This window comes from Protopterus annectens, chromosome 1.part0 (assembly GCF_019279795.1).
Source record: "Protopterus annectens isolate FY-2018-M chromosome 1.part0, PAN1.0, whole genome shotgun sequence".
NCBI lineage: Eukaryota > Metazoa > Chordata > Ceratodontiformes > Protopteridae > Protopterus > Protopterus annectens.
In genome coordinates this window covers 1,888,317,566-1,888,344,040 of record NC_056725.1, presented here as the reverse complement: position 1 = coordinate 1,888,344,040, position 26,475 = coordinate 1,888,317,566, and the positions used below count along the sequence as shown (strand labels likewise).

The window sequence follows — 26,475 nt, the reverse complement described above, 5'->3', positions numbered from 1 at the left end:
TTAAGTAGCAATGCTTTAATGACCATCAGGTAAGCTTGTCTGAGATTGTAAGATGCAAGTAAGCTTTAATAAGCATACTGTTAAAGAATTGCCAACATTGAAAGCCTTTTTGTGATTGCCATGCAGAGAATACTTACATAGCTAGAAAATGTATAAACCTTAGGTATTGAAATGCATATGACAGTATTTGTAATAAAGGACAGGATTACAGTATTTTAAGAAGCTCATTACCTTTGTTGGAGACTTGCAGTCATCTTTGCAGGTTTTACCCATAAACTAAACAGAATGACACTCTATCATGTGTGGTCCATAACCTGTGCAGTAATCCTTTAAGCAATTTATCTTTAGCTTGTTTCCGTTTGCTGTTCATTTTTTACTTTGATCATGTTTTCCCCATAAAACAAGTAGATAGTTGTTGTTAGGCAGCAGGTCTTTTTTGGATAAGAAATATTTTTACAAGTGGGGGCATCACAGAGATTGTTACTTTCAGCATGTTACTTGGTACTTTTATAAAGCTGAATATGAATTATAATTAGAACTGCAGTGCAAGGAGAAGTGGTTTGAGTTGAGTGCTGCTTGTTTTTCTTATACTTGATTTTGGCTGGCATTCCAGTAATGTATTTAAAAAGTAATTTATTGTTTCATGCCTCACAACCTTTTTGTTTTCATCTAGATATTAAGTAAGCTGTCATGCAGTCAATGCATTGAAATATTTTTTCTTCTGCTCTTCATTTTGTCTTGATTGGACTCTCAGAATGATGGTTTGGCACCCAGGACAGTGTATCTAATTAAAGTTCCAGTTTTTGTGGTTTTTGAGAATAGCTCCTCCCCTTTCTAGTTGGTCACACCCCATTCCCATTGGCCCCACCCATTCAGCTGTCTCCTTTGATTTGAAGTCACCAGCCACCATTGGTGTGTTAACTTGTGTACTCCAGGAAATTATTCCTGTATGTTTTCTTCCAGTAAATAATGAATCTGAAGCTCAGTATTTTGGGGTTAAGTGAGATTGAAAGGTCAATGAATTGGACCTGTGTGCCTATGCTTGAAACAGAAAAGGATAAGAATTCAATACTGTTAGATATGGCATGGATGAAAATATCCAGCTCAAAATGAGACCCTTGCCAAATTAAAAAAATATCAATAAGTCAGTGGTACAATCTCATTTGTTTGAAACCCGGGATATGTTCTAGAGTTTCCATTTCCCATGTGCTGAGCACTATATTAGCATGGACTGGTGCCATTCTGGCACCCATGGCTACTCCTCGTACGTGCTGGAAAATTTTTCTGTTAAAGTGAAAAAAGTTATTGGATAAGACAATAGTGATGAGTTCACAAATTGTGTCTATTTTAGATTTCTTGAGCTTGGTATTTTTAGTAAGGAATTTACGTGTGAGGTCTAAACCTTCTTTATGAGGCATACTTGCATACAGTGCTTCCACATCTAAGATAACAAAAAGTCGGTCATTTGGAGAAAGATGGTAGATGGTAGTGGTGGAGTAAGTCCAAGAACACCCAAGAATCCTTAAGATAGTAAAGAGTGGTTTCTATTATGGGGTTTAAGATTGAGTCATTGTATTGGGAAATGTACTCAGTCTTGTGGGTTTTTTACTAGAAACAATGAGCCTGAATGGTGGGTCAGCTTGGTTCTTATTTATTTCAGGTACGCCAAAGAGCTTCCCAAGGCTTGGTTGGTCAATTGTTAGGAATGTGTGTTCCTCTGGAGAGTTTTCAATATAATTTATTTATTTATGTAACATTTGTTAACTAGGCACGTACAAGTGGGTAAGTGCCCTTTTTCAGCAGAGACCCGGGGAGAAAAGCTCTACTACACTGTAAAATTACAAAGCAGTAGATAAAGCACAGTAAAACAAACAACAGAGTGGATAAATCATAGTAATACAACATACTGATGACATAGCATAATGAAGTATAGTACATCACATTTCTAGGGAATATAACTAACATAATAGTAATTAGCAGAATCATTAAGTGAAACAAATGGAGTGAGGGACAGCTTAGTAAAAAAAAGACAAAGATTAGACTTAGTTAACAGAGCCAATACTGAGAGCAGATTAGTTTAGTAGTGAGATTCTGTACTAACTTACATTCCTTTGGTAGTAAGTAAAAGTAGGAGTTGTAACAGGGAGATAGGGGGAGTTGGTAGGAAGGATATGAGTACAGTGACTGAGTGATAGCAAGGAGTAATTTTGTGGAGGGGGTTCATGGAAGGTTTTTGCAGAGACAAGTACAGGTACTATATACATTTTCCTTAAGGGTTTCTTTGAAAGCTGTGGTGTTACTTAATTCCCTGATGGCTAGGGGAAGCCAATTCCACTACAGGGCTGGGAAATAGCTGTAAAGGCTTTGGCCAATAGATTTTTTGCCTTATAGTTATCTAGGAGGTTTTGGTCTGTACTCCTAAGGTGTCTGACTGGAGCATAATGAGATATGATAAAAGAAATGTTAGAGCAGAAGGAAGGTTTATTGAGAATTGAGTGAATGACAAGTAGAAGAGATAAGAGAAGTTGTTTGGGGAGCTCTAACCAGATTACCAAATTGAGGGATTGACAGTAATGTGAGTTTGAGGGAAGATTAGTTGCAAATCTGGCAATTCTGTTGTAGGTGGATTCCAGCTTGGTGAGTAGAGAAGACTGGATGTTAGTTAGGATTTGGGACCCATAGATGAGGCTTGGGAGAAGGTAGGCATGAGCAAGTGTGATTCAGGACTCCTTTGTATGAATTTTTTTATTTCTATAAAGTAGTCCATGTTTTTGATGAGTTTTTTAATGAAAGTGTGGACATGTAGATCAAATTTAAGTTGGCCATCTATGATGACCCCGAGGAGTTTAGTCTGTGTCACCACCTTGATAGTGATGTTGTTGAGAGAAGTAATAGCGAAGGCAGGTTTAGAGTGGGAGAGAAATTTTGGTACAAATACAAGAAGTTTGGTCTTTTGGGGATTTAGTATAAGTTGATTGTTGGAGAGCCAATTTTCAATGGAGTTAAATGAGCTTTGAGTAAGGGTGTGTAGGTCAGAGAAGTTATTATAGATAGAGATGATGGTAGAGTTACCAGCATACTAAATGAGAGAAGAGTTATGACAGGAAGTGTGGAAGTTGTTTGTGAAGATGTTAAATAATAGAGGGCCAAGGATCGACCCTTGATGAACTCCCATAGTGATGGAAAGGAAGGTAGAGTATGCAGTGAGCCATTTTACAGACTGCAGTCTGCTAGAGAAGTAGCTGGAGAACCAGGACATAGTAGAATGAGACAGGTTAGGTTTGGAGAGTTTGGAGAGGAGCAAGTGTTGAGACACTGTATCAAAAGCCTTAGAAAGATCTAGAAAAGGACAGGAAGCAAGTTTGTTTTGGTCTCTAGTAAAAGATATAGTGTGGGTAAAGGAAATTATGGCAGTAGAGGTACTGTGGCAGGGGAGGAAGCCATGTTGGGTAGGGGTAAGAGGTACTGTGGTAGGGGTGGAAGCCATGTTGGGTAGGGGTAGGTAGGTTTTCTTTAAGTATGTAGTCCAATAATTGCCTGTGTATGCACTTTTCTAGTATTTAGAGAGAGGGGGCAGTATAGCTATAGGTCTATAGTTTGAAAGATCAATAGAATTGCCAGCCTTGTGAATAGGAATGGTGTAATTTTTTTTCCAAAGTGTGGGAACTGTCGATTCAAATATAGAGTTGTTTATAAGGATAGAGATAAGGTGACAATGGAGGGAGCAGCTAGTTTCAGAAACAGTGGAGGTAGGTTGTCCACTGAAGGACAGCATGGCTTGAGCTTAAGTAGGACTTGCAGGAATTAGTTTTAGTGAGAAGGAATTATTTTGATTACATGTAGATATAGACAGGGTGAGTGGGTTTGGAGGGATTTGTAGTTTGTATTAGCTTGCTGATGTTGTCAATAAAATAAGAGTTAAGTATAGTGGCTGTTTCTAGAGGAGTGTGATTCGGACAGGGGTTGAAAGAGGAGGAGTTACCTGAGTGTAAAATTTGATTAATAGTGCTCCATAATTTATTGGGGTTGTTGGGTTTAGTTGTCTGCTGTTTTGTATAAAAGTTTTTCTTATCAGTATTGATTTGTTTTTCAGTAAGATTATGAAGTGGTTTGTATGTTTGTAGGTGGGTGGGAGATTTAGTATTGGTCCAGAGATTCCAGGCCTTCTCTTTTTTTGCTTGAGAGTACGTGTGGACTGGATTAGCCAGGAGGAGCAGAGTGATTTGATTCTCTTGACTATGAGGGTGGCAATAGAATTTAAAATGTTCAGAAAAATAGAGTTAAAGTTATGGACAGCATCATCAGGTGGTAGTTGAGAAAGGAATGTCTAGTTGATAGCAGAGAGCAGGTTGTTAAGTGTGTCTGGATGGAAGTTGGTCACATTGCGGCAGTTTAGAAATGTGGAAGGCCTAATACGTGGGGTGGGAATCTTTGAATGCTTACAGGTGAATGGTCACTAATGGAGTCAGGTAGGGGAGTAAGATGATGATAAAGGTTTGATTTAGACACTAGTATCCAGTCAATAGTTGTACTGGACTGGGTGGGTTTGTTATAGTGTGTGGGAGTTGAGATAAGTTGGGTGAATCCATTTAAGTTAATGAAAGAGGTGGGTGAGTTGTCGGTTAGAGATAGCCAATTAATACTGACATCATCTAGAATAGTAGTTTTGTTGGGAATGTTTTGGGAGAACCAGGAAAGAGTATGTTCTAGTAAAGGAATATTGTCTCCTGGAGGTATGTAGATAGCAGCAATGGTATGTGTTTTGTGGTCATTAAGTTCACAGTTTGCTGCTAGAAGTTCAGCAGAGTGAAATGGGGTGATCATGCAAAAGGCTACTTGACAAATTACCTATTATAGCTCATTTGTTGTATACCTCATTTAAGGAAACATGTTTGTAAAAAGTATTGTCAAATATCACTTTGTCAATTTTATCATAGTACGTATTTGGGTCTATGACTACAGTTCCTTGCCTTTTATCAGCTTTCATGATTCCAGGCTGAGTTCTTTGAGGGCTTTGGATTCAGCCATCATGAGGTTAAACCATTTTGTTTTGTTTTGATTAGAAAGAAGCTTGTGTATATCTCTGTTACAAATCTTAAGATAAATATGGAGTGTATTGTAAAGCATTGGATTGCAGATACTCCATTTTCTTGGGTAAATGGCTAGGGTTGGTTCACTGTCACTAGAGTCATTGTTGAGAAGTTGCTTAAGATTCAATTTCTTTAAGTAGAATCGTCTAGAAGGACTTCGGTTAAGTCTGCTCATTGTGCTGGAATATAAGTGAAGCTCTTTTGGAAAATGCTAAGATGTTTTGTTTTAAAAATTCATTGCGTGAGGTTAAAGATAGAGCCAAGGTTTGTTTTAGAGTGGGAAGTTGCATTTGCCAGTGCTGCTGATTGCTCCCCCTGGATCTTCCTATGCCCCTGTCTCATGCTTTTGAATGGGGGTTCCTTACTCTGGTGTTCCTCCTGCCTGGTGATAAAAAATCCTCATTGTGGGTTTCTCTCCCTTTGCCTCTGCTTTGTGCTCTCAAGATAGGGTCCATTCCTATGATGTTCCTCCTGTCTGGCAATAAAAAAATCTTTATTGTGGGTTGGTGCAATGGTGTTGGAGTCATCAGGCTGGATGATGTTGGAGGGTCCATTAGAGGATATGGTGGGAAGAGGAGTGAATTCTTCGATTGTAGGGATCATGTTTTTTCCTGTGCTGTCTGTTTGATTCATAATCTGGTGCCTGTGTGTGTTTTGTGTTATCCTTTTAAAGAGTAAGCACTTTGATTTTGGAATTGGATCAAATCCCTTGTGAGTTTTTGTCTTTTCCTGTGTATCAGAGTGGCTATGTGTCTATTGCTTTTGCCATTATCCCTTCCCACACTGGTTGGTGTAATCAGAAAGAAGGGTGCTCCAGAGGGTCCCCTTCACATGGTCAACATTTCATGAAGTTGAAGACCATATGGCCGAGACCATATGATCGACTTTCGAAATGTCGACCATGCAGAATAGGCATCTCCGTACAGTGCGGAATGGAAAGATTTCCATCTTCCGCACTGCAGTGTGATCTTGGAGTTGGTATATTTAAGTTCCAGGGGGTGTGGGATGCAGAGCCCCCCACAGTGGGTGCAGGGGGGCTTGCACCCCTGCTAGCAATGTGAAGGTAAGTGATTGTTGAGTTTTTTTTTTACATGGTCAACATTTCGAAAGTCATTCATATGGTCTCGGCCATATGGTCTTCGACTTTATGAAATGTCGAACATATAAAGTAGACCCGTTCCAGAATGGTGGATTTCAAGGAGTCTATTTCTTTTTTGAAACTGAACATTTTATCTTGGTTATCCTTCATTAAAACTTTCAAAACTTCTAGGCCTGTATTATAGATCTTAACTAATTTTATAGGTCTGTGAACCAGATGAGATGCAGTTGGGAAACTTGAAGCAGCGGAGCTTTTGTGGTACGATGTTGCTGTGGAGACATCTTTCAAGATAGAAGTTGTCATATTCAGTATTTTCAAAAGTAATGAGGCATCTCTCCATTTTGAAGATAATCAGTAACTTAAAATGCGGGCTTAGATGGTACAGATTGAAACCATCACCCAACTTATTGTTTAAGCAACAAGTTTTAGCAGTACCAAAGGTCTAACAACTTGTTAAAGTTTCAGCAATCACCTTTAGCTAAGGTTTTTTATAAAGCTCTGTAGCAATATTTTCCATTAGTCAATGTATTAGCTCTTGAGTATTAATCCTGACTGGTTACTGTACCACAGACACTACTTGAATATGCACCCATACATCCAATGCCTTATGATTCACTTCACTCTTCCTGGTTAATTTACATCGGTTAATGTCAACGAATCATTTTAAAATGTTTTTGGCATTTCTAGATTCTCTAATTGTTTGTTATTTATTACCTGGGTCTCTCTTAATTTATCATTTTCTGATGAAGTTCTATTAAATAAAGAAAGAAAGCACTTAAATATTGCAGGTCCACGTTCTTTTCTCAAAGGGTCTTAGAAGTTTTCTTAGTTTATTTTCTCTATAATGGCATTCAGCAAAAGTGGTGCTGACATGTTCCTAATATTCAATAAGCAGGGGGTGATACGTATGGCAGCATCTCACAATACCCCAGAAACAGCACACTAATTCTAGTTTATAAATTTAAAGTAATAGAGAAAATCTTAAAAATCTTCACTATAGCAGGCATAAGTATAAGTTGCAATGCTCTTTCATAACAACTTGGTAAGCCAGGGCACTGCAACTGCTGTAGAACTTCTCAGTAAACAAGTCAGGATGGTAGCTTACTGGTTATCTGAAGATGCACTACTGTGTGTAAATCAACATAATTGTTGCACAGTGACACAGATTTTCAGCTTTTCTGAGGAAATATAAGTACACCCAGAATCTGAACCTTAAAAATAATATAAAAAAATGATGATTTCCCTAGAATTTGGCATTATAGAGGAAACACTCATGGATCATAACTTGTATTTCTTTTTAGACTTACTACGTATAATCTTGTCAATTCACTTATTAATGTTTCTGTACTTATAATCTGTTTAAAATTTGCACACATATAGATACAATAAAAATTATAATGGAATCATGGTAATAAATGAGGATTTAATTTAAAAACCAAGTGTATAATTCCCAGATTTCACCTAATGAAAATGGAAAGTCATGTTTTAAGAAATGGCATTAAATATACTGATCCCAAGGATATTGCCAATATCCTGGCAGATCGATTTAGTGCCAACTTCACTCCCCTCTCACCCCCTAAAGGGCTCATCTCAATACCAAAAGATTGCCAAATTCCGATAATCACAGCCACACAGGTAGAAACAGCACTCTCCAAAGCTAAGAATACAGCATCCATGGGACCAGATGACATCCCAGGCTGTGTACTACATGAACTACAAAATGAACTGGCACCCCACCTAAGTGTCATGTTTAATCATAGCCTCACCTCAGGCTTCGTGCCCACTGAGTGGCGCACAGCTACAGTTATCCCGCTCCACAAGGGAGGATCCACCTTGGATCCCGGGAACTACCATCCCATTAGTTTGACAAGCCTGATCTGCAAGGGCATGGAACGCATTATCATGGAACTTATAAACAAAGACATTGGCAACCTCCAGACACTGGACCCCACCCAGTTTGGGTTTGTGAAAGGCTGATCTGATCTCCTGAATCTGATTGACTTCTTCGAATCGGTCTCCAGAGATGTGGACGAGGGTAAGGAGGTCCACACGGCCTTTCTGGACCTCGCCAAGGCCTTCAACACCATCCCCCACTCTGGAATCATAGATAAACTTACTAAGCTGAGCATAAATCCCTATGTCACTCATTGGGTTGCCAACTGGCTTACTGACAGAACCCAGACTGTAAAAGTAGCCGACTCCAAATCCAGCTCCAGACAAGTGACAAGTGGAGTACCTCAGGGTTCAGTCCTGGGACCAGTCTTGTTTGGCATCTACTTCTCTGAAGTACAGGCTAACATTAAGGGACTCTGGCTAACAAAGTTTTCAGATGACTGCAAACTGGGAGCCATTATTGAATCCCCAAATGATGTGGATATTCTACAAAAGGGCCTTACAGGAACAGATGCCTGGTGCCAGAGCCATGGGCTCAAGCTTAATGCCAAGAAATGTATAGTCATCCCCTGTGAAAAAAAAACATGTACCCATGAACTACCACATAGGTGGCAGGACACTAAACATCGAAAGTGTGATGAGAGACTTAGGGACACAAGTGGACAGTGGTCTCAATTTCGATAACCACATCACCACAACAGTCAGGAAATCCTTCTATGTGGCACACCTCATCACTAAGGGCTTTTCATCCAGAAAAAAGGAGGTCATTGTCCCACTGTACTCATCCCTCATTAGACCCATTATAGAGTATAATGCCCTATTTGGTATGTACCTCACAAGACATCTGCAACAGCTGGAAAGGCCACAGAAATACCTCACTAAAAGAATCTCAGGCCTAAAGCAGATGCCATATGCTGACCGTTTAAAAAAACTCCAGCTATACTCTGTGGCATATCGTCTGCTTAACATACAAGGCCATGTCAAACCCTGAGCTGTTGGACATGCTCCACTTAAAGAAATCCCAATCCCTCAGAGCGACACGCTCCAGGGATCTAAACCTTATCATCACATTGAACAAAACATGCTGGAGGGATCGGTTCCTGACCTAGAGACTCCCCATACTCTGGAATAGACTGCCCATACATGTCAAGCAGAGCACCTCATTGGCCCTATTCAAAAGGAACCTTGATGATTGGATGGGAGATAAGAAATTCACCCCGGGATCATGTCAGTCACCCTGCTAGACAGGGGCCCAGAGAAGTAAATATTGTGGGAAAACATTTCCAGGGAATTGTTATGGCTAGGCTTGCATAGGCCTTAGGGCCGATAGCCTAGTATCAACCTATGAACCTATGAACCTGTAAATCAGTGTTCCTGTTAGTGAACAATGGAAGTATGTAGATTATTTTCAGCATGGTGTGCGAGTAATATCAATTCAAAATGAGGTCAGTGCTACTTTTGTGTCTATACGTGAGTATTATTTAGACTCCTTCAGTGTAATACCATAACTGGAGTTTGCTAACTTATTTTTTGAATCAGAAAAGGTTACATAGTGCAAAAGGCAATCATCTGACATCAGTAACATTTCTGATTATTTGTTTTGTGACAAAAGTTCAAGCAAATTATTAACATGTTTGCTTCAAACAGCTAATGTTATAAAATTCATTCTGTCAAAAGAATACAACATCCTGTACTTTGCTATATGACAACCACACAGATTTGTATAACTTTATGTTACTTAAAACTTGGTGCTACAACTTACTTTCAGCCTTACCTGGCAAGGCCTTTGATACCAGCAGACCCCCTTGATAAGCACTGAAGTCGTAATTTGTCAATGGGATCACTACACTGTGCAAGTTTCTTTTTTGCTTCCATTGCCATCTCTCGATCATGTCTTGCTGTACCCGGCATTTTAAATCTAATGTAAGCAGAAGCCAAAACTGTAATTTATGCATCTGTAAAAGGCTCAAAAATTTAAGAATGACAGGATAAGAACTTACCAAGAGACAAGAATTGCTATAATACCTTGAATCAGCCTTAGACACACACCCACACACACATACACACACACACACACACACACACACACACACACACACACACACACACACACACACACACACACACACACAGTCTTCCAGTCCCAAGCATTTACTGCTTAAATTAGTAAATTTTTGCTTTTATTTTCAGCATCATCTCTATACTAATCACAATTCTCTCTATAACTGCCCAACAACCCTATTTGTGTGCTTACAGTGATAACTATTTAAAGTATTCCAGAGCTAATTAGATTAATCTTTTGTTAGATACTGATATTTTAAGCTTATTACTCACCTTAAACTGATAGTCTTTCATCTCTTCTCCCTGTGGGGGCCAGGCCAGCTCCGTTCATTACGCTCACTCCGCTCCCCACCCAACACTCAGCCCTCCCCTCCCCCATAACATTAACCTTATACCTAACCTGACCCCTCCCACACCCCTCTTCCACCTATCCCATAACCCCCCTAATTATTCCCCCAGTCATACCATACCTCCTAACTACTCTACCTCCCCACCCATTCTAAATAGGGCCATATAGTGCTCCATCCCCTAAACTATCACAAGCCTGCTCATATTCATTCTGTTATCACACTACACTCAACCACCATTATGTCCATCACTACTATTACAATGATCTCACTTCTCTTACTTATCTCTCTCCTAACAATAATCACAACTTTCCAGACACCCAACATACCTCCTACACCCACCTGTACAACCACCACACATAACCCACATTTATCCAGTTACTCGGACATCCACCCTAGCTTAATCACAGCTAATACCTCTGTACTATCCAAAGTAAAAATTCAACCTCTCCAAAGACACCCCCATTATTACACCACCAGCAGCAACTATACCATTCTAGGAAAAACTGATAAGTATAATGCATATAATTTACCAAAGCATTATATCCCAATGCGGTGATGACAACCCAACCCAGGCCAACCCACCCCCACCCCCCACCCCCAGCCCCAGCAAACCTAGCAAATTTATCATGCTATGATCCATAAATCTACAAAGCCTTAGAAACAAGATACCTGAACTCCAAGCTCGGATTTCACAAAACAAGCCTGATATTATAGCAGCTATTGAAACCTCATTGAAATCATATGTAAAAGACACCAAATTTCTCTCCCCGGGCTACTCATGCCTAAGAGTCGATCGGCCCCACAAGAGAGAAGGAGGAGTAGCAATACTCTTCCCTATCAAATATATGTTAATTCCCTATTCAAAACCAACACCCAACTTCTCCCCAGCCAGATCTCTATATTAAAACTTAACAACCATAAAAGCATTTGCATAATTGCTCTATATATTCCTTCAGGAAACAACATACCAATATTAGAGAACATACTCACCTGGACATCACAAAACCGGTATAATGAAACCGTCATCATAGGTGATGAAAACATTGATTGGCTAGACATTGCCCACAACAACCCTCAAAAACTGTACAACTTTACAACTTCTCCCAACTAATTGATGACATGACCAGACCCCACAAAAATAACAACTGGGGCTCCACAATAGACTGGATATTAGTGTCCCACCCTAACAATATCACCACTGCAGGCATACAACCTAATACCATTAGTGACCACCACCCAGCATATATCCTATGCAAATCTACCCCAACCCCAGGCCAACAGCAATACAAATCAAGCAGAAATTTGACGAAGTTCCAGCCATCCATATTTAATGAAACCTTAGCTAAAGTAAATTGGGAATCCCCTCAAATTCTTACCACACAATGAAGCTGTTTAATTCTTTAACTCAACGTTCCAAGACATCCTAAATAGGCAAGCACCCACCCGCCAAAAACGAATAAAACATAACCATGCATGCTGGCTCTTAAAATCCACCATAGAAGTCATGTATACAAGGGAAAAACTCTGGAAATCATGGCACAAAAACAAAGACTCTACAACTACTACAATACATGCAACTCCATAACCATGCAAAATGTCTAATAACCAGTGATAAAAAATCCCACTACCTCTATCTACAACGCCAACATAAACAAAGACCCTACAACTCTACTACAATACATGCAACTCCATAACCATGCAAAATGTCTAATAACCAGTGATAAAAAAGCCCACTACCTCTATCTACAAAGCCAACATAAAAATAATCTCAAACAATTTGGTCCTCCATCAACCAACTAATACACACAGGCTCTCAAAGCAACCCATCCCCTGACCCACACAACACCCCTACCAAACTTGCTACCCTCTTCAATTCCTACTTCTTTGACACCATAGCTAATCTAACCACCACCTTTCCTCCAGTTAACACCACCACCACCACCAAGACAGCTGATGACCAGATCAACCCAGAAAACAATCCTACCCTCGACTCTAACCTAAAATTCTCCCCCATACCCACCACTACAATAAAAAACTTTTACTTAAGCTAAAACCCTGTACTGTGGCCCCTGACAATCTACCTCCACATTTCCTACAAATAGCTGCACACTCTATAGCTTATCACATTAGCATATTCATTAACAGATCGATTAAAGAATCCCTTGTCCTAGACATCTGGAAAAAAAACATTCATTCTCCTCTTACACAAAGGTGGCACCAACACAGACACCACAAACTTTCAGCCCATAGCAATTCTCTCACCCCTCTCTAAAATACTGGAAAAATGCATCCATGCCCAACTCCTCAACCACCTGCTTGAAAACTAAATTCTGCCACGCACTCAACATGGTTTCAGACCAGGACACAGCACTATTACTGCCCTCCACTCCTTCCTTGATGCAGTTAACTGGGCACGGGATTTGGGTAAAATAACTGCTTCTCTTTTCCTCAACCTCTCCAAAGCTTTTGATACCATTTCCTTCACCATCCTCCTATCCAAACTATCCTCCCTCCACATTTCCCCACCTACCCTACACTGGTTCAATAGCTATCGCTCCAATAGGCAGCAATCCACCAAATGGCAACAATCTTACTCTCTCTTCCTCAAAACCTCCACAGGCTCCATACTTGGTCCTCTCTTATTTAGCATCTTTATTAACAACTTTTACTTCACCCTTCAACAATGCTCAGTAATCCAGTATGCTGATGACTCTGCTATAATATCCACTGATAATTCCAACTCTGACTTCCAGCAAATCACCCAGAATGTCCTCACCTCTACTTAATCTTGGATGCTTAACAGTAATCTTGCACTAAATCAAAAAAACTAACTAAATTAGTTCTTTTTACCCCTAAGAAAATCACTCCCCTAGATAAAAAAACTCTTCAGTATACAAGTGCAAGACAATTCCACTATAAGAGTTGTTCTACACACTAAACTACTAGGCATTATTATAGATGAAAACTTTAACTTTGACCTACACAAACAATAACATCAAAAAAACACACCAAAAGCTTGGCATGCTCTACAGGCACCAACACTTTCTTAGCCTCTCTACTAGACAAATGCTTTCAACCACCTTTTTATTACATCTCTCCTTTATGGCACCTCTCTCCTCACTAATTTCCAAAATTCTGCAAAATCCAAACTTGATATGTGTTACAACAGAATATCCAAATTAGCCACCAAGGCCAAATTTTCATCCAACTACAGTAACTCACTGAATCAATTAGGCTGGCCGGAACTCCCCCACCATCTCTCATTCACCCAACTAACTACAGCGCACAAAATAATCTACAGATCCACAGACTGTCCTGCTCTCTTGACTCTACTTGCCCAATACCAACCCAACAGGGAACTAAGATCTGAAAATCCTTACCTGCTGGTCAACTCCTCTACTCCTTCACCATCGTCAAACTATGGAACTCACTTCCACCTTCTATAAGAAACACAAGCAGCACATCTACCTTCAAACAAATACTGAAAAATCATCTCAACTCTTCCTGGCTATGTACCTGTTCTATAACCTAACCTCCTCCAGCTAAACTGCTTTTTGCTCCTGCTGACTGATAATATTTTCTCCATAGTTATTATGTTTCATCACTTGATGATACTGGTACAATAATGTTGATTAATATATCTCTTTTATACCTCTCTGAATGAATTCATCTGGCAACCAACAAAATTCATGCTTTTATGGATATATTCTGTAAATAGTATCTGTGTTCTTGTCAGAGCTTTTCTCCTCAGGCCTCCAATGAAAATGGGCTCTTTTAGGTCCAAATGGACTTTCCCGGTAAACAAATGTAATATATAAATAAATAAATAAACATTCTCAAACTTAATTTCTATGGCAAATAGAGTCTTCCCTTCTTTTAACACAATATCGATCTGTCTTTTATTGTACATCCAAACAGCACTGAATAATCCAAAGGGACATTGGTGGAGGATCCCTTAAAGTTGTCTTCAATATCATAAAGGGGATGCCAAGCATGACAATTATGGGTAATATCTGTGCCTGAAGATCTGGCCTGTCCATCAGCTGCATTATGAAGTAAGCACATGGACAGACTGTTAATATTAAAAATGGTACCCATAATAGTCTCCAACTGTTTCTGTGACTCAGAAGTGGGTGGTTTCTTCAAAGTATCCATGGCTTCTTCTGCCAGATCACATTAGAAGAGAGATTCATGTGCATCACCTAGTTTAATGACATCAGTGAAAAGGTTGCCGAAGCATAGATGTGCTTTCCCATCCTGTCCATTGGTCTAGATTCTTTACTAGGTGGATGAACAGGTGTTGACTCATCAATCAGTTACCTCTTAGTGGCTGCTGCAACATCATAGATTCCACCAGAGAACCTTTTAATCAGTGTTGCCTATATTTAGATGGGCACAGAACTTTTTCAGGTTTTCTGTGAATTGCTTCAGAAGTATCTTGCTCCTGTTATGCCTTCTTGGTGACTATATCAATAAAACAGTTAGCAGGATGGACAGCCCAAGAAGTACAGTGTGCAGAGTGGTAGGCCTCAAGATGTACCTCTTCTTCCTAAGAGGGAGAATCAATTGGCCAGGAGCCCCTGTGTTTCATTAATTCAAGGATATCACCAAATATGGTGTCCTCAGGAGGAGATTATGGGCAGCTCTGTTTACCATACAAATCAGTATCTGATGTTATCAGCTCTGAAAGGGAGTCCTTGTGCCCCCTTTGATATGCTCTCTGTCTGAGAACCTTGAATTGTGGATGAGTGGAGTTCCCTGAAAACTCAGAGTGAACCTGCTGTGATGCCATGAGGTGTCCTACTCTGTTCTGTTCCTGAGAGTCATGATGGAGTGGAAGGGCTGATGGGAGGGTGTCTCAGGGTGTAGCCAGCTCTTAGCGAGGATCTGTTTATTGCCTGGAGGAAGCTATCATCCTCTCCATAACTTCAAAGATGAAACCAGAATCCGCTGACATCTGGGACACCAGCACCATAGCCACCCGAGCCTTCACTAAAGCAGAGGTTGGGGGTGCTGAGGATTGGGCTCCAACACTTAGGATACAGTCATTCTTGAGATAGAGATCTGTGCCAATGGCTTGAAAGCCGAGGACTCTGACACTGAGAATGGTTCAAAGCAAGTTGGATCCAAGGATTGTGCTAAAGACCAGGCATTGAGCAGATGGCCCTAAGATCCACTCAACTTTGAAGGTCTTGGCATTGAGTAAATTGGATGCATGGAGGCCGGCATTGAGCAGAATTGTTCCAGAAAGATAACTGATTTCCACATTGCCAGTACAGAACTCACATTGGGGAAGGAGCTATGAGAGAAGAGAGATAGAGTCAACCCAATCCACCTTAGACACAGACTGGGATGGGTGGACACCCAACTCTGTCTGCACATTCAAAAATGCCCTCATCATAGGTTTTTAATCCACTTCAGCTGTACTATGAAAAGACCTTACAGATTAAAAGATGTTGATGATGATGGCCTTGAAAAAAATGAACCTAAAAAGCTATCAGAGGAGTGTCTACTAAATGATTTTACAGGAGATAGAGTTTGTGAAGGTGGATGAGTTTAAGTACTTGGGATCAACAGTTCAGAGTAATGGCGAGTGTGGAAGAGAGGTGAAGAAGAGAGTACAGGCAGGGTGGAGTGGGTTGTGAAGAGTGTCAGGAGTGACTTGTGACAGACTAGTACCAGTAAGAGTGAAAGGGAAGGTCTACAAGAAGGTAGTGAGACCAGCTACGTTATATGGGTTGGAGACAGTGGCACTGACAAAAAGGCTGGAGTCAGAGCTGGATGTGGCAGAGTTAAAGATGTTAAGATTTGCACTGGGTGTGACAAGGGTAGACAGGATTAGGAATAAGTATATTAGAGGGTCAGCCCAGGTTAGACAGTTTGGAGACAAAGCCAGAGAGGCGAGATTGGGTTGGTTTGGACATGTGCTGAGGAGGGATGCTGGGTATATTGGGAAAAGGATGCTAAGGATGAAGCTGCCAGGTAAGATGAAAAGAGGAAGGCCTAAGATAAGGTTTATGGATGTGGTGAGAGAGGACATGCAGGTGGTTGGTGTGGCAGAGCAAGATGCAGAAGACAGGAAGAAATGGAAACAGATGATCCGCTGTGGCGACCCCTAATGGAACAGCCGAAAGAAAAAGAAGATGATTGTCTCAGAAGTGAGAGATTTTTTGGTCAGTGTCAAAACAGCAGATGACTGTGCCTTTTCTTATCAAGCAATTTTGAGGTATTTAGATGGTTCCAGTTCATCAGGCTTCCTTTATCGTGCTTCTTTATCTTTCACTTTTCCCTTTGTCCTTTCAGACTTTTATCAGGAAGGAGGTTGACTACCAAGAGCAGAAGCCTCTTTAATATATGTTTGTTATGATGGCTGCTACAGACCTAGGCCTGAAGGCCTTAAATATGTTGCAGTTAGCATTCAAATGATTCAGGCCACTGGCACATTATGCATAAAATGTGGGCATCTTGGGGAGGGATCTTGTGACTGCACTTTAAACATTTCTTAAAAGTCTTACAAATGCGGTGGTGGTGCTGCGGTAGTATTGTCACCTCACAGTAAAACGTTGTCCTGTTCAATTCTCAGCTAGAGCGTCTTCTGTGTGGAGGCATGCGTGAATGGGCGTACCTTTGTTGAAGGTTGTGGGTCAGGGCCGGCAACTCGGCACGTAAAAATCTACTGCAAATCATTAGCGGACCGGAGTTCCGCTGTGGCGACCCCTAACTGGGAAAAGCTGAAAGACACAACAACAACAGAAAAATACTAATATATTATTAATGATAATTAATTTCTAATAGTAAAGTTCTTTTTCATTCTTTTTCAATGCTAAGAAAAAGGGAATGGGGATAATATTAGGCCACCCCTAGATAGGGAGAGGATATGCAGCTTATGGATTCTAACAGTTAAATACATTTAAAGCTGAGATAAATGTAAAAACTAACAAACTATAAAAAGATATTTAAGGAGTGAAAAATAAGCAATATATGTAAATATCTCTCCATAATACATTAATATGTGTGTGTGAAAATTATAATTGTAGGAGTACTTAGTTATCATCCAAGGATTGTCCATTTACAAGGGCAGCATACAAGATCTAAAGATATGGAGAGAAAAGGGGGATTATGGGAATGGAAAAACTGAGAAAGCTCATGAATGAGAGCACTGACTGTTGGCTGGATCCGATCCAATAAATGTCTCTGTACCCTAATTGTCAGATCACATAGACTGGTGAAACAGGATCAGATTTTTTTAAACAGCACTACGGGGACTAATGTTATAAAAAAGCACCTTATATTACTTATAGAATGAATGAAAATGTAGGCAACCCTAAAAGCTACCAAAACTAGTTTGATATAAACAAATACAATAAACAATCTGCAAAAATAGCAAGAATCACTAAAATCACTAATATTTTTTCCCAATTGCAGATAAAGCCTATGGCCCAAAAAATGCTAACCGAGATTGTCTTTCTTTCAGCAAAACTGTATACCCATGTTAAAATGTTAAAGTAATTTGTGATGCCCATGTTAAAATGTTAAAGTAATTTGTGATGGTCTAAAAGACAAAGTTCACCTTTCTCTGTAAGTTGGAGTAGAACCCTTCAACCACATCTTCCTACAGACCAATACCAGGATACACTTCAAACTTTCAGCTATTTGTACTGAACTTCACAAGATGTTCTTCTTCAGTTTCTAAAATATCTGCATTGCTTTTTATTAAAATGTGTTAATTCTGTAGTGATAGATCCATGTTAATAAAAAGAAAACACTTTAACAAAAAAAAAACACTTTAACAAAAAATGTTGTAGAATAACATATTCTAGATGATTTTGAATTTTAATGCTGGGATGGTATTCAAAAAGGCTTTTTTTTACTTCCTGAAGTGAAGTCTTGCATACTTCATCTGATTACAGAGTGCAGAAGTATAAATACCTGAATGTGACCAAGGTAACCCAGGATGGACTAGTAGCCCAAATGTTTGTGGAGCTAGGAAGGAAAATGGGAATAAGCAGCTGATGTTGACTCTTCCATCAATGAGGGGGGGTGTCTGACTAATCTGCTAGTTTTCAAAACAGGCTAGGAGAATGCACCAGGGAAGTAATGAGTTTATTCAGTGCAAGCATTTCCAAGCAACACCTAGCACCGTAGGAGGGTGACATGGGTAGGCGTATAAATTAATTGAGAGGGTCTAACACTAAGATTCCCCATTTCATTTGGGTTTGTGACACAGAGGCAGTGGATCACAGACAATCAGAAAAAAATAATGGCTGCCATTGTGCTCTCAAGAAACCATGAGTTTGATGGTTTGGAGGCGACATGGAGAACAATGATTCAAGCAAAAAAAATCATATATTTCACCTTCCCTGTCTTGCCTATTAACTGCATTCTCCATATCAGTGATGGCTCTTTTGATCCAAGTTAAGACTTCAGGAACACTTTCTAAAACTCTGTCTGACTAAAGGTAAGAGATAAGAATGAAACCTCTCCCCACATCTCTTTGACCTTTATCTGAAATAGAAATACTATAGTCATCTAAACTGGAGGAACTCACTTTAATAGGAAATTAAATAAACAAGCTTTATTTATAAACAAATCCTATTGCCCATCTTCTGGTTATACTCAGTAAATCTGCATTATTAATTAACTAAGAAACAAATACTGAGACGATTCCCCAGATTAGGCAAAATATGTTCCTTTTGACTCAACAAGAGTAAGGTTATGTTTTAAATGCAAAAACAACAGTTTTAAATTTATTTATTTATTTATTTATTGATATTTGATTACCGGGAAAGTCCGACTGAGTAGAAGCCCATTTTCAGCTGAGGCCCAGGCAGAAAAGCTCCAAATTATTACAAAACATTTTAAGAACAATAATTTTACAATCTTCAAAAATAAAACAAAAACATCTGCAGTTTAAATAATTATAACAAATTAGAGATGATATAAAAACATTGATTAAGAATCGATATAAGTTATATGACAATCATTTAATATTTATAGAAATTGTAGACACTTTGTAGAGAAATTAAAGGTAAGTCAGTCTAATACAAATAGGAATTGCAATATGAAGTGAGGGAAAATAGGTTTCTGGTGTATTTAGGGAGAAAGTGAGGGAAGTGAATTTGAAAGAAGTAAGGAAGCAAGTGAAGAAGAGAGAGTAATGAGGTATAAGGAATGAAAAGGTACTTGTTCACATTTAGGGATATAGTTTATCCTCGTTTTGAGCAAGAACAAAGCCATATTTTAGGGAGGAAGTCTTTCAGTGTGGTTTTGAAAGATGGGAGGAAGGGTATTGACCTGATAGATACAGGTAATGACTTCCATGCCTTAGCAACCTTGTATGAGTACAGACAATGCTCAGCTGATTTGATAGGTTTAGTTTTTGGTCACTGGTTACAACGACCAACTGGAAACATAGTTGTGTTGAATGTTTTTTAGTGCTGCACAGGCAGATGGATGCTGGATAATTTTATAGGTGGTAAGAAGCTGTATATATGTTAGTTGATGAAGCAGTTCAAACTAAATTAGACTGTGCTATATAGTGGTGGGTTTTGAAAGGCGTATTTGCTTCAAATTTAGCAAGTTTGTCATAGCATTGTTCACGTTTTAAGTTTTGTGAAGCCTGGAGGTTAGTAAGGATGGGATAACCATAAAGACGTGTGGGGAGGAGATAAGTAGTGAGAGGTGTAGCTTTAGTTGCATCAACTAGAAAGTTTTTGGCTCTGTGAAACATTCCTAGTTTTTGATGAGTTTTTCTTATGCAATTTTGTATATGCAGGTCCAATGTAAGCTTATCAACCCTAATAATTTGCTATGAGAGGTGACTTCAATGGTTGTATTATCAAGAGGAGAACTTTAAATTTTGTTTTTTCATGAGACACAATATGGGAAGAAAGTAGTAGTTCAGTCTTTTTTTGGGTGGAGCATGACTTGTAAGTTACAAAGCCATGTTTTGGTGGCTGTTAAAGCTTCCTGAGAAAATATTTGGAGGTGTACCATGTTGTCAGATGTGCAAATGATAGTGAAATCATCTGCATATTGTATTAGGGTGGCCTGTTGTGTGAATGTATAGAGTGTTGGTGAAAATGTTAAAGAAGAGTGGACCAAGGATTGAGCCTTGTGGTACATGGGTGGTGACTGGGAAGTAAGGAGAGAGCATGGAGTATCATTTTACTGACTGATACCTATTTGACAGGTAGCTTTTGAAGCACAGAAGGGTGGCCTGAGAGATACTCAGTGAAGACATTTGAAGTAGAAGTTTGCTGTGACAAACTGTGTCAAAGGCTTTAGACAAGTCTAGAAATAAGGAAGAGACTAGTCTGTCATTATCTCTAGCTTTATTGAATGTATCTATATAAGTTATAAGGGCAGTTCTAGTACTATGGGAAGGACAGAAGCCACATTGTGTAGGGAATAGTTCTTCCTGCAGGAGATAGTCCTAGCAAATGTTTTAGAATGCATTTTTAAGTATTTGATGAGGGGGATAAGATTGCTGTATGTCAACATTTATTAATGTCTGTTGAATTTCCTCCTTTGTGCAGAGGTATAATGTGTGACTTTTTCCAGGGGTTGACATATTCATAAGGATTGAGACAGGATAGGCAATGCTATTGGCTGCTATTTTTAGGTACTCACTTGAAAGGTTATCAGCTGAAGAAGAGCATGGTTTGAGTTTGTTTAAGAGTAATTTTATATAGAAAGTGGGCACAGGTTTGTAGGTGAAAGTGGATGTGGTGATGTGTGGCTGTTGGGCGGGGTTGGGATTAGATGTTGAGAAATCCTTGGTTAGAGATGCCATACTATCTATAAAATAAGAGTTGAACTATATTGCTCTTTTGAGTAGTGAGTCATCGGAAGAGGGGTTTGGGTTGAATTTTTGGCCAGGATGTAAGCTTTTTTTAATGGCTGTCCAAATTTTTTTAAGGTTGTGTTTAGTATTATTCTGAAAGTTATTACAGTATATCTTTTTTCGTCTTCATTTATCTACTGGTTAGTATGACTGCAAAGCATTCTGACGTTTTCAAGATATTGAGGTGTTTTATATTTTTGAAATCCTTTCCATGCTTCTCTATACTGTATTTGCATTCTATTCTTTTTGGATAGCAGAATGCATTATTTGTTTTAGTCTCTTCCTTCTAGGAGATGCAAGGCTATTTAGGATATTAAGAAAAGTTATGTTATATTCATTTACAGCATCACATAAGGGGGGAATTTTTAGGAAGTTCCAGTTAATAGATAATAGTGTAGTAATGAACATTTCTGGGTTAAATTTGGAAGGGTTGTGCATTGTGTTATAAATATGCTGTTTAACTGGATGTGTGAAATGTCTGGTCATATAGACTGGGAGATGATCACTGCGAGACTCTGACATTGTGTGTGTGTGTCTGTGTGTGTACACACACATACACACACACACACACACACACACACACACACACACACACACACACACACACACACACACACCTATTTAAATGAATATTTAAATGAATGGCATTAATTTGACTTAGCTGCTCCTAGTTTTAATCTTATTTGCTTAACTGACAGGTACTTTCAGACATTCTTTAAGATACACTGTTTCCTTGACCTTCTCTTGAAGAATCTGTATACCCTAGATGTCAATATCAAATGAGTATGGGAACACAACTTGGCTCAAAAACAAGGTCATCTCCACTAACAAGTATCAAACCTAAAAGGTTGATGTCACTGTTAAATTATTTCAGAAGAGGAAATAGTCATATAAGGTATGTCGCTCATCCGTAGTGAGATCATAGGACCCTTGATCTTTTTAACCTCGTGTGAATGTGGACGATAAGCAGTAGAGTGTTTCCCCTGGTCTTGGTGATTCAATCAAATAGACAGACACACTTCAAGGTTATGTATCGTGCTCTGTCTTTTCCCATCTGTATATTACTTCATTTTATTCTTCTGGTGATAGTCTCCCTGCCTCACTAGTCAATTCAGGATGGGTCTGGATTACGACACCCAATGTGAATTGTTACTTGCAATAAACACAATATTTGCAGGGGAGAGTAGTTCTAGTTATCATATGGATCACACTTGTACTTTCCCAGGTGACAATGTAAAATTGTTTCTGACATATGCCTTTAATATTGCAAATCTGAATGTCTTGCCCACCCTGACAATTCTACAGTGCTATTAGCTCTTGATGATTGGCTAAGTTACAACAGAAATGCTTGAAATGAAGAAAATTGTCTGATCTACTAAAGGTGTAATCTGTCTACTAAAGGTACTGGTTCTCCAACAGAGTATAAGTAGAAGACTGAATGGCCCACAAAGAAGTGTGATAATGTGTGCACAGGCGGTGTCTAGTAATTCTAACATCAGAAGTAACACACCAGTAGTTGAATTTTATTAGCACTCTAAAAAGTCATTCAGCATGCCTTTTTGTCATGCTGTTCACAGTCAGGAATACAATCCTTTCCATTAAAATTGTTTTAATCACTACAACACCTAGAAGAACCTTGCATTCTATCTCTAGAATTCTCTTTTCTAAAGAAACAAGGATGATGAACCTTGTATCCTTTATAACATATTTTGCTTCGCCTGAGTTTGAACTCATTGCAACTTCAAACTGACAAAACAAACCAGCTGAAAATGAAGTAAGGCAAATCTTCTCAATTTTTTGTTCTTGGGGCTAACTAACTTTGTTTTCGATCTCTTTACTATCTGTGGATGTGGGTCATGTTGAGCATGGGGAACTATGAGGTGGGTCCAGAAGCCCTAGAAAATAAGAAAAGGAGCTATTTTCAGTTGACAGACCCAGGGAGTTAAACAAAAAAAAATGTTGTGTTGTGTCTTTCGGCTTTTCCCGGTTAGGGGTCGCCACAACGGAACTCCGATCCGCTAATGATTGGCAGTAGATTTTTACATGCCGACTTGCCGGGCCTGACGCACAACCTTTAATGAAGGAACGCCCATTCACGCATGTCACCACACAGAAGACGCTCTAACTGAGAATCGAACGGAGCAACGTCTTACTGTGAGGCGACAACGCTACCACAGCACCACCACCGCAGTTAAACATAAATGCTAAAAAAGATTGGGGGTTAAAAACATAGTTAACATACAATTTCACTATTAAAAAGCCCAGTACAGCTATTACAGTACAACTGCTTAGATAAAAAATGCAAGTTAGAACATTCAACTGAAAAGGCAAAACAGGAAATCACTGCATAAAACCAAGTTATAGCAGTGATCTCTGGTTCACCTCTCAGCTGCAGTTGCTACACTGCTTTGACTATGAACAGTCCCTCTACTGAGAACATTTGAGACCTGTAAAAGGCCCAGTCTGCTTCATAATATTGTCTGTACAGTTGTCATTGTATGGCTTGTAGGATAGGTAAGGAGCTAGCCACAAACCCCCATATTTGAAATGGTCAGCCTGAGGAAAACAGTTGTTATAAGGGATCAATAGTATTAAGTAGCTCCTTCTTGTTGAGTCCAAAAAACATTAAAGAATGAAGTAAAAATACAGAGAAGGGCTTGAAAAGATTGACTAAATGGGCAGAATGATAGTGACTGAGATATACTGTAGACAAATACTGAGCACAACATTTGGGCCATAATAAACCAAGCATACGGTATCATCTGGAACACTGTAACTGATGACAACACAGCAAAAAAAAAGGATCTGGGAGAGATAATAATCTTTGGACTGGGCCAATAGCAGTAGAGAAAGAGGGCAATCGCAGCAGTGAGGCCAAATGCTTGGCATATTCTTAACAGATAGATTCCAGGAGCAAGTAACTAATGCTTACACTCTGCTGGACTTTGAGCAAGCCATGCATTGCATATTCTCTGCAGTTCTCGAGGTCATGCAAGGAGCAGGACATCAGGCTGCTGGAAGGAATCCATAGACAAGCCACCAATAAAGTATGTGAGGTGGAGAAGAAAGGCTTTGACTAGAGATTAGAAGTGATGGAAGTCTTCACACTAGAGGCAAGAATAGATAAGGACAAAAATGTAGATGTGTAGCATCATATTAGGAAGATGTGAAAGCATCACCTTGATCAGGAAGATGAAGATAGAATGAGCACTAGTGGCAGATTATGTGGATTACCTACTCTATGAACCTGTGAGTACATATCTTCATCGACAGAGTCATGGATCCACAGAACAAGCTACCACAATGGGTAGCAGATAGGCAAACTCTGGAGGCATCAAGGAAGGCATGGGACAGATGGAGAAATGGTGAGTGGAAGGGAGGGAAGGATGGAAGGGAGGTAGAAGTTAAAGCACTTAAATAGATGATTTAATAGAATTTAATGGAATTAAATAGAAGGCTCACTATCTCCTTCTGTTGTTAATGAAATGCATAATCCTGGATAATATCTGTCACAGATTATGCTACATCACACATTCACTCTAGAAATCATTGAATAGAGGCAATGGGGGATGCTACATCTGACACTTACAATCTTATCATTGTCCAGTATGAAGAGTGAAGACATTGCCTGCAAATTTATAAAGTACACTATAATTGGCTGGGGGTGGGAAATATACTCTGTGATATTTAAGGAATTTCAACAAACGTTATAGTTAATCGGCTATAAAGTAAAAAAAAAAGTCATATGGTTAGTGCTTCACCATATCCAGAGCAAATGCAATGTTAAGTTTTTTCATATCATCAATACTCTTATATGTCTGGTGATATATAACAGTTGCAACAAATGTTACAATTATTGAGTTATGCAGTTAACTAATACATTTTCATTGGGTTAAATCTTTACTGTACTCCAGCTCAAGACTAGTAGTAACTTTTTCATATGGATAATACTTCACTATTTATAATAATAGCTGAAATGCATTTTTTTATCTGCACAGATGTACTATAATCATTACACTGGGCTTTTTATTCTGTGCCTAGTTATACTAATAGTGAAATTGCATGTTAGCCATTCTTTTAAACCCCCAATGGTTTTTAGCACTTTTTTTAATTGCCTGAGTCTGTCAATTAACAATAGCTCATTTTTTATTTTCTGGGAGTTCTGGATCCACCCAATTCTTCCACGTGTACATGACCCATGTCCATGGCTGGTAAAGAGGCTAATTAAATGGGTACAACATCATACTCTGTCTAAGGAGACAGCGCTAACTCCCACCACCTGACAGTGTTTGACATGGGAAGTGCGGCGTGCAGTAATGGTTTTATCCCTCAGTGCCATGGGACATTTATGAGAAAAAGTACTGGGTATATAGTCAAAACACAGTAGCGATTGTAGCTGACAATGAAAACAGAGATTATAAAATGGTTCTATAAAAGGATTTATTGTATGTGAAACTAGCAAAAGTGTTTCTTCTGCTATGAGGATTTCTGCTACCAGTCACTTCTTTGTGCTTGCAGTTCTAGCTGTTTGTGATTAAAAGACAGTCAAGGTTTCACTTAACCAGTTAGCAGGTGCTCCTTCTGAGTGTCATTTGCTGTCAAATGTATCATCTAGAGTGTGTGCTTTAGAAGTGCATCTGTTTAGATTTACAGATTTTACAATCACATTCTGTTAGGGTTTTTAAGGCCAATAATAACAAAGACTGTAGTAGGTGATCTTACTGCTGATAAACATTTTATCTTTTATTCTAAACATGTCAGTTGCAGTTCCTTTGCTTAATCTAGAAAATAAATAATAATCATAAAACTTCTAAAGGAGAACAAAAATACTGCCATTAGCTCTGTTTGCATGCCTCTCAAGCATCCAGAGTTTTACAGAATATCCATAGTTTTGCCTCATATACTTGGTCTGTACCTTGTAAAATGTTTGATTTTCTGGCAAGTCATTGAAAAGGATGTCGCTAAATTATGAAAAGCATTTGAGATTTAGATTTCATATCCTTTGTAAAAGTGAATTCTAATGTAAAAGCTGAAATTCTTGCAACTTTCTAAAGTTATAAGAGCAATTATTTAAAATCTCTCCATGATTTTGGACATGTATGTCCACATTATTTTTGGCTTTGTCCAGAACTATTG

At 39.0% G+C, this 26,475-nt stretch overlaps 1 protein-coding gene across 3 annotated transcripts in view; it reads right to left on the bottom strand.

Annotated features, from left to right (window-relative positions):
• The window catches only part of CAPSL (calcyphosine like), a 607,395-nt gene that overhangs the window by 415,036 nt on the left and 165,884 nt on the right, over positions 1-26,475 (bottom strand). For all 3 annotated transcript variants that reach the window (XM_044069974.1, XM_044069976.1, XM_044069984.1), the window contains exon 2: positions 9,857-10,000. In XM_044069974.1, coding sequence (XP_043925909.1) covers positions 9,857-9,993 — 137 coding nt within the window. In that variant the 5' untranslated portion in view covers positions 9,994-10,000. The remainder of the gene's footprint in view (positions 1-9,856; positions 10,001-26,475) is intronic.